We start from the raw sequence: 13,738 nt of genomic DNA on the forward strand, positions 1-13,738 counted from the left end.
AACCCCCTTCTCACTATAAATCTTGACATCTGCAGTCTCCTTGGAGATCATGATTTCAAGCTTGATTACACTCCCTAGTGTCATCTAGCACTCTGCACATGTGTCAAGCATTAGGAAGTGTAATTGAGCTTGAAATCATGATTGTGTCTAGAGACTGCAATGACAAGATTTATAGTGAAAAAGGAGTTATATTTTGGTCTCTTCTCACACAAAACCAACTGGATCGCTTCAGAAGACATTTATTCAACCACTGGAGTCTGATGGATTATTTTTATGCTGTCTTTATGTGCATTCTGGAGCTTCAAAGTTCTGGTTACCATTCACTTGCATTTAAAGGACCTACAGAGCTGAAATATTCTTCTAAAAATTTTTGTGTTCAGCAGAAGAAAGTCATACACATCTGAGATGGCATGATGTTGAGTAAACGATGAGAGAATGTTCATTTTTGGTTGAACTGTCCCTTTAAGAATGGATTTAGATTTGTTTTGTTTTGAATATTATTACATTTTTCATTAAAATCTTTTTAGCTCATAATGTAACATTCTCAATGTAATAACCTATTACATTTAGCAAAATAAATGTTATTACAGTATGCGCTCACATTTTTGTTTTACATTTTTAAAAATGATTACAATATTACATTTAACTTGATGTGCAGTTATTACATTATGCTTTGTTATTGCGTTATGAATTGGTTTTTGGGTGAAATATCCCTTTTAGTCTCTACCACAAGGTTTATGCCAAGAGGTTTATGTTATAAAAATAATTCAAATAAAATACTTTCCAGTAGATATTCCAGTAGATTGAGTTATTTCCATGAAATGGCCCCAGAATTTAACTGTTTAAAACATCTCTAAAGTTTTTACTGAACTTCATATAAATGACATACAGTAAGGCTTCATATTTCATTTGAGCTTAGCTTTGGTCATCTGTCTTAAAAGAGCATAAGCAACCACAGTTTCAGTTTCATAATCTAGTTCACAGGATTATGTTTGGACATGAATGTTGGTTAACATGAATATTTTACCAGTGTAGTTGATAAAAATCTGTTAAAACAACAGAAAATTAAACATGTTAAGAATAATCATTTTTCTATTACATTATTATTATTATTACATTATCACACCAGGTAGAAAAGTTATGTAATGGGAATGAAGCAGTGTAATTCTCCTCCTGTCCACTGGGGGGTGGTATAGTTCACACCAGAAGTGGGTTATCCAGTACAGCTACTCCTGCAGCCACACCCCCATCAGCATGCTCAGAGCTCTTGGTCCTCAGCAGGTGGCCCACACATTCATTAAACACCATGTCATTGCCTTTCCTGCTGTGTGCGAGGTTGACGACAAGAAGGAAAATGTTACATTAACCTGCAGATGATTTACAAATGAAGTGAATTTGTAGCAAATTTCATATAAGGGTACATTAACACAAGGCTGCTAAAAATTTTCTATTCCTGAGCTTTATTAAAATAAATAGTTAACAAAAAAAACTGTCATCATTTACTCACTCTCATGTTATTCCACACCTGTGTGACTTTTTCTTTCTTCCGCGAACTCATTAAGGAAATGTTTTAAAAATTTTTCAAACTCCTCTTTCCCATACAATGAAAGCATACAATGACCAGAGGCTGTCAAGTTCCAAAAAGCACCATTAAATAGTCTATAAGTCTTGTGAGCTATGGTTTTGTTCAAAGAGAAGAACAAAATTTAAGATGTCATTCACTGAAAATCTTGGCACCAGCAGGTCAAATGCTTACTGTTTTGAGCTTAACCCTTTTATTAAGCTGCAAATCCTGAATATCCCACCTGACGTACGCTCCAAACACACCCAGTTCACTGAGGCAGGAGCTCAGTCTGAGAGGAGCTCCTGGTCTGAGCAGGTAATTCTCTACGGGACGAGGCTGGATCTTGTCCATCAGGATGTAGGCTGTTCTGTCACTGGAGTCCTTCATGTTCTCCAGTACCTCACAGATCTCCTTTCCATAAATGTTGTTACCTGTGGTATAGTGGGAGACCGATGTGAGCAAGGTCAAGTGTTGTGAGTGTGTGCACACAGGAAATGAGTTGTTACTTACCACCTCCCTCCCTCTGAGGCTTAAGCACATATTGATCAGGATTGGCCAAAGCCATTGCCACCGTTTTATCACCTTCTTCTCCCTGTGGAAAGACAGAAAAAATTATTAATATCAATTGCAGAAAATTTCATCTGTTTAAGGAATTGTTGACCCCAAAATGAAAATTCTGCCATTATTTAATCACACTCATGTTGTTTCAAACCCCTATGACTTTCTTTCTTCTGAGGAATACAAAGGAGAAATTTTGAAGATTGTACTGGTTGCTCTTTTCCATGCAGTTAATATGAATGGGGACTGAAGCTTTCAATCTACAAAATGGATGCAAAAACATCATAAAAGTGGTCCATATGACTCGTGTGCTACATTGCAAGTCTTCTCAAGTCATACAATAGCTTTTTTGTGAGCTGTTAACACAAGAACTGCTGCGACCAGATCATTAGATCAGTGAGTTCAATGAATCATTCAGACCAGTTTTGCTAACTGGATCAACTGATTCACTGAAAAGATTCAGATCGAAACAATTCATTTATGAATTGGACATTGCCACTTTTTTTAATGAACTGACATGAACGTACCAAGGAGAGTTAGGGTGGATGTCACGATTTTCAGTGAATAACAACTTAAAGCTGAAGTGTGTCATTTCTACACCACTGGCACCACCGAATGAAATTGCAAAAATAAATATTTGTTTCAAGTACTGCTCTTGATCGAACAAACAGATAAACCCGCCCCAAACCCACATTTACTGCAACCTATCTGAAGCTTGAAAACTCCAGTCTCCATTCTTTGTAATTGCATGGAAAAGAGCAACCGGTACATTCTTCAAAATTTCTCCTTTCTTTCTTTCATGGAAAACAAAAGTCGTACAGGTTTGGAAGGACATGAGGGTGAGTAAATGATTCACATTTTTTATTTTTGGTGAACTATTCCTTTAAGTCTCATACACAGTGGTGGCTCAATCCTGCTTCTTGAGGTTAACCATCCAGTAAAGTTTAGTTCCAACTGGCTCTAGCATACCTGCCTGTAATGTCCAAGTGAACCCAAAGACCTTGTGTCTGGTTCAGGTATGTTTGATTCAAACTGTAACTCTGTTGAAAGGTACTGTAGCTCTCCATGAGCATAACTGAACACTCCAAATTTATAAATGTAAATGTATTTTATTTTATTCCTCTACCATGTCCAATGTGTACAGCCCAGCAAATGTGGCCCGAATCTGAACAACTGTTTCAGGTTCATCAGGGAATAAGCGCTCCAGAACCCCTGGCCGAGCCAACTCCTGCTGGACCTTCTTAGTCCCAACAAGATGGGTGCTGATGTCTGGACACTTCACAGCTAGAGAGCGCTCCATCATCAGCCGTGCCTCCCAGCTCTGAAACACAGACATTACATATTAGCCAATATAAGGGGTTGAACCCTAATAGATTAGCTAAGCCTCTGATCCATGCATTTGGTGCAGAACAATTGTTGATCACATGACTTCAGTTGTGCTTGTTCTAAACATGGAAGCAGCAGAAGGAAAATTCCTCAGTGTATCTGTGTGACATTAGCTTTGTAGGGTTAACTAACGATGATGCTGCAAACTTACATGCCAGAGTACAGGAAATTAATGACAGCATTTAAACCCAGGGACAATAAAGCAGTGTCCTCACCTGCTCTGATGTGTAGTTTTGGGGCATGTATCCATTACGGAAGTAAACAATGGCGATTTCTCGCCCATCTCTGCAGATTGAAGAAAAAAGAACATTATAAAAGCAACATATACATGACTGTAACTGAAGACAGGAAATGTTAGAAATATTTGTGATATTGAATCATAAACACTTGCACAAAGAGCCTCTTGCTCTGGTCCAGTGATCCAGTTCTACAAACATCTTCAAACTGTCTTCTTATAACAGGAATATTTCTGTAAATATGTAAAGAGCAAAGACCATCATTTAGGTCCCTAAAAACAAATCATCACAAGGCAACCAAAATGACCAAACACCCTCCCAGTGTACTAAAACTTATTTTGAATGTTCTTATGTAGTAAGTTTACTATATAATTAATAAAAACTTTACCTTTGAATAACAGAGTCCATGCTACACTACATATTACTATAAATAACTTTCACTTTCAGAATGTGAGAGGATGTGAAAGCCGAGATTTATAGTAAAAAAAGGACTTCAATATTGATCTGTTTCTCACCCACAACTATCATATCGCTTCTGAAGACATGGATTAAACCACTAAAGTCTTATGGATTATTTTTACGCTGCCTTTATGAGGTCTGGTCACTTTTCACTTGCATTATATGGACCTACATAGCTGAAATATTCTGGGATGGCATGAGGGTGAGTAAATGATGAGAATGTTTATTTTTGGGTGAACTATCCCTTTAATTTCTGTGTCGACCATAGTAGAACTATTTGACCACTTACTTCTTCCACAACTCATTTTCTACATATCGATGGTCATAAATATTTCTCTGGACATCCTCAACCAGAAACATAACCACTGCCCTGTAATGGACAATATCAGACATGAGGATACGGTCACTTAACCATTTCAGTTACATTATGTTAACACAGATAAAGCAATGATTAAACATGATAATCACAATCCACGTTGAAAAGACCTTTCAAATAATGTACAAAAACAAAATAGTCATCAGATAACTGTTTTAACATATTTGTAAAGGAAAGGATTAAGTGTTTGGAACCTTAAGCCACACTAATAATATATATTTATTGCAATGCATTAGAAAACAAAGCATCAAACCAAGTGGCCTTAGAAAACAAATGATGCTAAAGCTTTTTTCAGAACTAACTTCACTTAGTCATTTCGAGTCATTGAGTCACAGTGAGTCATTTTTGCAATTACTTTTAACCAACTGGTCTCAAAGTAATTCCACACAGGTGTCCTACTGTAGCAGAGCAACCAAAGGTGTAGTTCAGCACATTAACTATGGACATGTTCTGCTAATATCTGACAACCAGAAAGTGTCCTTTATTTTGAACTATATTACAGTACTGTATGTGGTTTTAACATTTCAAACATAAACTTTTTGTGAAACGGCTTGCTTGAAAAGTGTGCTTGTGCTATGTTTCTTTAAAAAAAAATGACACTTGGATTGATATGCACCTATGATACCTTATGCAATGACAATCAGAAATGTTGTGCACAAATACTATTTGGGGCCATGGTATTTCTTGCCATGGCACCATCAAATAAATACACTTTTAAACACACCTCTCAGATCCATAGAGCTCCCAAGCTTTTGCCAAACCTCTCGCCAGACCTGCTGCTGGGTTGTTGTCAAGAATTTGATCACATTCCTCTAACAGGTTTGCAACCTTCAGAATGTGCCTAAGAGGAATAAAAACAGCACTGTGTAATTTACCTTTACATAATACACAACCAGAAGGCATTGAATGATGAATCCATATGGAAAACAGAATCGCAGTAAGTAATGTTTTTGCATTTTAATGCAAACCCTCAGATGGTTTCAGGCCTCAGAGTTTGGAGTTGTACGTTTTGTTTACCATTTTGGTCACACACTTACCGATGAACATCTGGTGTCCGTGAAGAAAGACCACCAAAACTGGCAGCTATAGTGTTGATTTCAATCTGCTTTAAAGATGTCCCACCTTCTGGATTTTGGTCCAACATGTAGTCTGAACGATTTAGTCCCAAAACTATTGACTTAGGGGAATATATGAACCATGGCTTAAATTAAAAAGAAATTAAATAATTGTACAATATCATTATTGTTATTTATGGAAAACGAATGGTCTGTTGTAACTCAAAAAATAGAATATGAACTGATTAATACATTACATTGCATTTTATACAATTTAATCAACAAACAGTCTGTGAATCATTATACCTGGGATTGACATTCCTGTCGAACTTGTCTGTATATGCTGAAAAGTCTGGCTGTAAAATCGTCAACTTTGATGGTGCTGTTGAAGCAAAAGTAGCATTTATTTAAATCAAAGCACCATAACTATTACTAAAGATTAAATTAAAATGTACAAAATAAGGCAAAAAGGAATAAGCCACTAAATAAATTTCGATCAAACAGTACCTGGCCAGAGTTTCCTCTAGAAAGGTGGGATTCTGGCTGACCTGGTCCACCAACCGGTTAAAATATGTTTGAACTGCCAGTGCCTGATGAAAGAGTGCTGAAGGTACTGGTGATGGGAACAATGTGAACGGTGCATAACTCACCACCTGTGAACAAATATACATTTATTTTACATGTATGTACACCACCAGAACACTTCAGTCATTGCTGAATCTTTGAGCCGACAGTCTTTTGTCATTGTTGACTCACCGAGGCAGAACTAACACTCTTTAATCCACAAACAAAACATGGCCACAAGAGTGACAAAATTCCAGCCGTGACTGTGAATTAATTGCGCCTCCATGACTAGATGATGATTTGAGATCGGTTTTGTTGCCATTAAATAAATGGCTATCTATGAGTCTTAGCTAGATAACTAATGTCCGGGTTCCTGTAGCTGAACTTGTAGAGTATGGCACCTGCAACGCCATGGTCATGGGTTTAATTCCCAGAGAATGCTTGTATGGGATGAAATTAGTCTCAAAATGATTAACACATGTGTGCACATTCAATACTTCACAAAACCATTTTGTGTTTGATTTGGAACTCTTTTTGGCTGCATACACAAATTGTGATACATTTATACAAAAGGGAACATTTGTGTTCACAAATATGTCTCTCTTTGTACAAATCCCAGCACATTCGTTTAATTTTGAATTTCACAGACACAAGTTAAAAGGCATATGTCTGTGGATTATAAAATACATTTGCAACATTATCAAACTGATGGATAAGAATGCATGCATGTGTTAATCATTTTGAGACTAATTTCATCCCATACAAGTGCACTAAAATGCATATCTTGCATTAGGGGTAGACGATATATCGGTTTTACTGATTAATCAGTGCCGACAGTTGCTTTTTGGAACTACTATTATCGGCGATGAAAGAAAAATAGACTATATGGACACATACATTGTGTCTCTTTTGTATTATATTATGCAACTTCATATATCTTGTGAGTAATAATAACCCTCATTCCTTATTAAACTTCATCTGGTGAATATATAGGCTATAAAAAGCTTAATTTGATAAATAACCTACTTAACTATAGAGCATTGTAACGAAACCAAATCTCCATCATTTCTAATTAAGAGTTGCCAAATATGTGTTGGGCTTGTTTATAGTTGAAAGTCTTGCGTTATGCACAAAATCTTCATTTGTTCCGGAAATTATTGGGATTTTGGTTGAACAATAAACTGCATCTAAGAATTTATTAATTTTGGTGTCATACAGCATCAAAGTCTTTGCTTGTCACAGTAAGGAAGAATTTTTTTCAACATTCAATAAATCGATATTAAAAACTACCGGCTGATTAATTAGTTATAGGACTTTTCCACCACATTAGTTATAAGGCCTATAACCAATTAATCATTTCTTCTGGCCACATGAAAACAGTAATGGTGCACTTACCTCAGGAGAGTTGGGAGTTTCTTTGGTCCGCATCAACACCCCATGTAAAAGAGCGGTGTCTTTTGCTATCTCCTCTAGATTTCTGATCAAATTTTCATCTCTCAGGACATCTTTTCGTATTGCAGACATTGCAGAAAATCTAGAATCTGAATAAAGCACATTGTAGTCAACCTATATGCTTCATGTGAAAAAAAATTCAGTTACACTTTAGAATAAGGTTCCATTTGTTAACATTAGTTAATGCATTAGGCATCATGAACTAACAATATGTGTAACAATTATGGAAAGGAGAAAGCTGGGGCTGGCTTGACAAAACACGTAGACATTTATTGTCGCACTTTTCAGTCGCGCACAATAAGGCTGCTTTTCAGCAGTACACAAAAGGTTTGCTTTTCAGCAACACCACACTGACACACAGATACACACAGACAGCTTCACGTGTCTCACTCTCCCGTCTGCTACTGTCTCTTCTCGTTAAGTACTCCTGTCGCCCCTCGCTGGAATGTGAGACCGGTGTGGCATGCAGGTGAAAGTTATTTGCCACTTATCTTCCCGGCCTCGCTCTGCCCAGACGTCGCTTGGCTCTGCTCTGCTCACCACAATATATTTTACAGCATTCTCAGTTCATGTATTATAACTATTGTTTTACCTAATGTTTTTTTTTTCTCCCCTTTTCTCTCCAATTTGAAATGCTCAATTCCCAATGCGCTCTAAGTCCTCGTGGTGGCGTAGTGACTCGCCTCAATCCAGGTGGCGGAGGACGAATCTCAGTTGCCTCCGTGTCCGAGACCGTCAATCAGCGCATCTTATCACATGGCTTGTTGAGCGCGTTACCGCGGAGACACCCACGCACAACTCACCACGTGCCCCACCGAGAGCGAGAACCACACATTATAGGGACCATGAGGAGGTTACCCCATGCAACCGGGCTAATTTTGTTGAGACCTGGCTGGAGTCACTCAGCACGCCCTGGATTCGAACTCACAACTACAGGGGTGGTAGTCAACGTCTTTACTCGCTGAGCTACCCAGGCCCCCAATGTTTTACCTAATGTTAACAATTACAACCGTATTGCAAATTGTTACCATAATTTCCCTTTAAGAAATGTGGAAATTCAAGAAATGTTTTTTTTTTTTTTTTTTTACCCAATTTGGAATGCCCAATTCCCAGTGCGCTTTTAAGTCCTCGTGGTGGCATAGTGACTCGCCTCAATCCGGGGGGCGGAGGATGAATCCCAGTTGCCTCCGCGTCTGAGACCATCAACCCACACATCTTATCACGTGGCTTGTTGAGCGCATTGCCACAGAGACATAGCGCGTGTGGAGGCTTCACGCGCCCCACCGAGAACGAACCACATTATAGCGACCACAAGGAGGTTACCCCATTGACTCTACCCTCCCTAGCAACCGGGCCAATTTGGTTGCTTAGGAGACCTGGCTGGAGTCACTCAGCACGCCCTGGGATGCGAACTAGCGAACTCCAGGGGTGGTAGCCAGCGTATTTTACCACTGAGCTACCCAGGCCCCTGAAATCCAAGAAATTTTGATGTTCAGGGAGATTTAGTGTAAATTAATTTGAAATCATTTATTGAAAAAAAAATTATTTAGTGCTATTTAGTGGTATTTATTGGTAAACATTTAATGGTAATTATTCAGTACCATGGTACCACACAGTACTTTGGTAAGAGTATATAAATGGGCCATTGCATTGTTAGTGGTGCAAACAGTAATTTTCTCATCATTAAAAACAGCTGTACTTCTTCAGAGATTTTGACCACTTACATGAGATAAAGACTCTAGTCATATCAGTAGCCTTATGAAAGCAGTTTTATTCTACATGGAGAGGGTCTCCTCATGGGGGCTGCCATCTTAGGATCACATGATCAGCCGAATACTACTCGCTTAGCTCAGCAGTACCTATACATATACTGTATATACCAAGAAAGTTGTTCCTTGTGCTTAAATGGTGCTTGTTTAACAAAACCAGAGTGGATTATTTTCGTGGTTGTTGTTCTTATTTCATATATTTAGGTCACGGGTCAATACCTACCAGGCATGAGCCATTGGCATTGAGACTGGGCAAGCATCAAGGAGTCTTTAATACACATTATTAAACGCTGTGCACAAAATGCGTTATACGGGTGAGTGTAATGTCGCAGAAATGTTATTGGCATAAATTGTTGCCTTAGAACCCTTCAGTCAATGGAAACAACCATGTCACAGTGGCAAACTTCATGACCAAATTATTTTAAATTCAGGACGGTAATATTGTTCATGTCACACAAATTAAAGATTGTCATATATTGAGCCAAGCATGTTTAAGTCCATTAAATCATACAATGAACCATAGTGCCAGAAGAGCTTGTTTTCACATACAAGAAAAAGAAAAAGATAAGATTGCCAGTTAATAGTTTCAACATCATATGCCTCACATGTCACTCTTCCCACAGTTCAGAAACACTGGAATGGACAGCAGCAATTAACTTATCTGACCACCAGTCAACAATCTTTACCTTAAGGTTTTTTTTTTTTTTCTCAAACAGACACTGCGCCCTAACGTTAAAACTATAAAACAGACTTAACACAAGAAGGACGTGATTGCCATATCAGCACTTCATAGCCTCAGACTAGCCAGACACAATGATCTAGTATTTATGACCTAGTATCAATAACACAGATTTTTAAATACATACATTATCTTACCTTTACTGGAACACAAAACCCATGCATCTCTTCTTGTGAATGAACATCTCTGTCACTTTGTTGTAAATGTCGTCCGCTTGTTGAAGTTTCGATAGCCTCTCTTTCTCGATTTTAATTGAAATTAACTTTGCCATGTCCACGCAGGTTATTGATGCTTACACTGCAGATATCCATTTTAGTGCTTAATAACAAATTAGCAGAGTTGGGGAGTAACTAAATACATGTAACTGGATTACGTATTTGAAATACAAAATATAAGTAACTGTATTCCACTACAGTTACAATTTAAATCATTGTTCATTAGAATACAGTTACATTCAAAAACTACTTTGATTACTGAAGAGATTACTTTGCATTTTATTGTCATTTATTTTATTTAATATTTAGTCCTTTCAGATGGAAAACATTTATACATATAAATGATGTGATCCAAAGTGCATTTGAACAGCGGTGAAACACTTTCTTATGATGTGTTACATTCATACGAGCAGACAGAGAAGTAAGTTTGAAGTAAGTTTGGAGCAGAAGAAATAAAAATAAACCTTGTGTAAATTGTGTAAATTGTCAGCTTTACGCTAAGATAAAATGCTATTTCCAGCCATTTTACATGCACGTTACCAGGCACGATCATATTTTTTTATCAAATAAATTCATGTTGGATCATAATTTCTTTTTTTCTAGTAAGACCTTTGATATTAGGGCAAAAATCATATTTTTGATAATAATTTTTGTATTGTTTTCCTGTAAAAATATCAAAAAATCCTTAAAACAAGATCAATTTGATTAATCTTGTTTTAGAAACAACACTGCATAAGATATTTAGGTTTTTCAGAGAATGTATTTTTAACATGTGTATTTTGTCTTACTGTACTGGCAGAGTTTTTATAGTCAAAACAAGTGAAAAAATCTACCAGTGCTGAAGAAGTAATCCAAAGTATTTAGATTTCATTACTGACCTTGAGTAATCTAACGGAATACGTTACAAATTACATTTTACAGCATGTATTCTGTAATCTGTAGTGGAATACATTTCAAAAGTAACCCTCCCAACCCTGCGCATTAGTTACGTGAACCTGAACGTGTTGACACAAAACTAATCAGATAGCATGACAAAAGGAAGGAGCATTCTGACTGGCTTACTAATTTGGTAAGCATGCTTACCTTGGCCATTTGTATTAGTTGACGTGATTTGGTTTGAATGAACAATGTTGAATGAAAGGGCGGTAAACAATGGAATCAGAGAAAGCATAACATAAAGTGCTTATACCTGAGGGTGGCGCCAAAGCGAATACATGAATAATTGCCTGTGCTGCTCAACTTGAGATGAAAGATGACAAATTTGAACTAAAACAGTAGTTTATATTAACAATTATATTTAAATATTTCATAATGTGTAATTTTCTTTTCACCCTTCTATTAGGTAAGCACTGCTTACCTTGCTTATATGGATGGCACGTCCCTGATACCTATGTCCCTGGATGTCCGCAATATTTTCATAATTTGCATGTATACCTAAAGAACGAGAAGTGCGTCCTTCATCAAATACAGTATATACTCTGACAGTACGCGATTTCCAACCCAGCCTATGAATTAGACACACCCCCTCTTTCCAAAACACTGCCCTCCAAAAATACGGTTGTACCTTTGAGACCGTCACCGAACTGTAGAGCAGCAGTGCGTCTTCTCACGGTTGCCAGACACCACAGTAGCAAAATAGCCATCAACAGACGACTGTTATGAATCTGATTATGCCATCAAAACTGAATGTTACATGTAGGTATAGCTGCAGGCTGGAGAACTCCAAATGGGGGCGTAATCTCCAAAAGAGGGCGTGGCTACTCTTGAAGGGGCGGGGTTACTCCAAAAGGGGGCGTCACTTCCACTCAGGGTTAGGGAAATCTTTGTTAGTTTGGAGCCCCTGGCCCTTTTTAGTGCTCTGCCTACAGCCATATCCTTCTCGAATATTCTGCTTCAACTACTTACACTCTAAAAACGCGCAAAATGATTGACAGGCACGTCAAAGTCTTCTGATTGACTGATTAAAGAATGTGTTTAGTTTGCTGTTTACACAGTCTAGTGCTGTCAATTATTTCAGTGATAACTTTCAGGGAGAAGGAACATTTTCTGCGTAACATTCCATAAAGTAATCGCTAATAACCTTTAATAAGAAAGACATCACTTCTGTTAACACAACACATTATTAGAGCTGCGGAGAAAAGGGGAAGTTCTTGGAGATGTGATCAATTATATCTTAAAGAAGAAGCGCAGATGAATGAGATGTATGTTGTGTGATGTAACAAATCTCTACCTGTGTGATCGCTGAGCTCATCATGACAAGACATATTGACACTATGCGAACAAGCGACTGGCTCATCAGTGCATTGTTTTACAGATAAAAGTACTGTAAGGCATGTAATGTAAGCAATAGCTAATTTAGCTGCCGAAAGAGCACTACTCGGAAAATAGATCGAGTTATGACATACCTGATACAAGTGAGTCTTCCTGTTTACAGTCAGTTTGTATGATTGTAAAGAGTTGCGTTTAGCTTGCGCTCAGGTTCACAAACATATGAAGTAGTTTTACGCGTGCTAACCAATGTCCGGTATTCATATCACTGGATCATACATTCAATGCCAGTGTCTTTCTACCACTGAACTGGAAAGCTGATGACGCCACGCCATCTGTACTGCAGGGTACACTCTACAGGGGGCGCTCTAGGGCTCAGTCTGCGTTTTGGTTCACTCATCAAAGTTTAATCCGTGTAAATCTATGAATGTTAATATATTTAATAAGTAGTAACTCTACAATAATTAAATAAAATAGTATAAATGTTTACTCAAATCTAAAAATGAATAATATCAACTGTATTGGGACCCGGAGAAATTGTAGAATCATCATAAAGTGTTGATTTTATTATGTACTGACTCTTCCTCACCCCATGTTTTCAGTCTAATGCTTTTTTATAGAGTACAGAAATGTCAACATATACAGTTCAACCATTTATACATACAAAATAAATAAACACATTTGAAGTGCTTATCAAACAAAAAGATTTATTTGTATTCAGTATTTCCCAGTTTTATGCAATGTCACTCTCAAATTTTAGTTTCAAAGTACTTTATTGTGTTTTTTAGAAAGAAAGAAAGAAAGAAATTAAAGAAAAGAAAGGAAAAAGAAGAAAGCAAGAAAGAAGAAAGAAAGAAAAAGGGAAGAAAAAGAAGGAAAGAAAAAAGGAAAGACAAGAAAGAAAGAAACAAAGAAAAGGAAAAAAAGAAAAAAGAAAGAAAGAAAAGAAAAGGAAAAAAGAAAAGAAAAGAAAGAAAAAAGACAGAAAGACAAAGAAAAAAGGAAAAAAGAAATAAGAAAGAATGAAAGAAAAAAGAAAAGGAAAAGACAAGAAAGGAAGAAAAAAGGAAAGAAAAAAGACAAGAAATAAATAAAGA

General features: G+C 37.2%; 1 protein-coding gene across 3 annotated transcripts; it reads right to left on the reverse strand.

Annotated features, from left to right (window-relative positions):
* Nucleotides 1–243: 243 nt before the first annotated feature.
* On the reverse strand, nt 244–12,956 carry LOC127419956 (glutathione synthetase-like). Of its 3 annotated transcripts, none has more exons than XM_051661815.1 (13): nt 12,779–12,955; nt 7,594–7,739; nt 6,142–6,287; nt 5,941–6,016; nt 5,617–5,756; nt 5,304–5,420; nt 4,493–4,573; nt 3,900–3,977; nt 3,724–3,793; nt 3,249–3,443; nt 2,075–2,156; nt 1,806–1,995; nt 250–1,324 (listed from the first exon to the last, which is right to left on the reverse strand). In XM_051661815.1, exons 2-13 carry the CDS (start codon nt 7,720–7,722, stop codon nt 1,198–1,200), a joined length of 1,431 nt encoding a protein of 476 aa, XP_051517775.1. In that variant the 5' UTR covers nt 7,723–7,739; nt 12,779–12,955; the 3' UTR covers nt 250–1,197. The 3 variants fall into 3 exon arrangements, with proteins under 3 accessions (XP_051517777.1, XP_051517775.1, XP_051517776.1); XM_051661816.1 differs by having other exon boundaries at nt 254–1,321; nt 12,779–12,953; XM_051661817.1 differs by lacking the exon at nt 4,493–4,573 and having other exon boundaries at nt 244–1,324; nt 12,779–12,956.
* Between the last annotated feature and the right edge of the window lie 782 nt (nt 12,957–13,738).

The sequence above is a fragment of the Myxocyprinus asiaticus genome, chromosome 29 (genome assembly GCF_019703515.2).
Source record: "Myxocyprinus asiaticus isolate MX2 ecotype Aquarium Trade chromosome 29, UBuf_Myxa_2, whole genome shotgun sequence".
Classification (NCBI taxonomy): Eukaryota; Metazoa; Chordata; class Actinopteri; order Cypriniformes; family Catostomidae; genus Myxocyprinus; species Myxocyprinus asiaticus.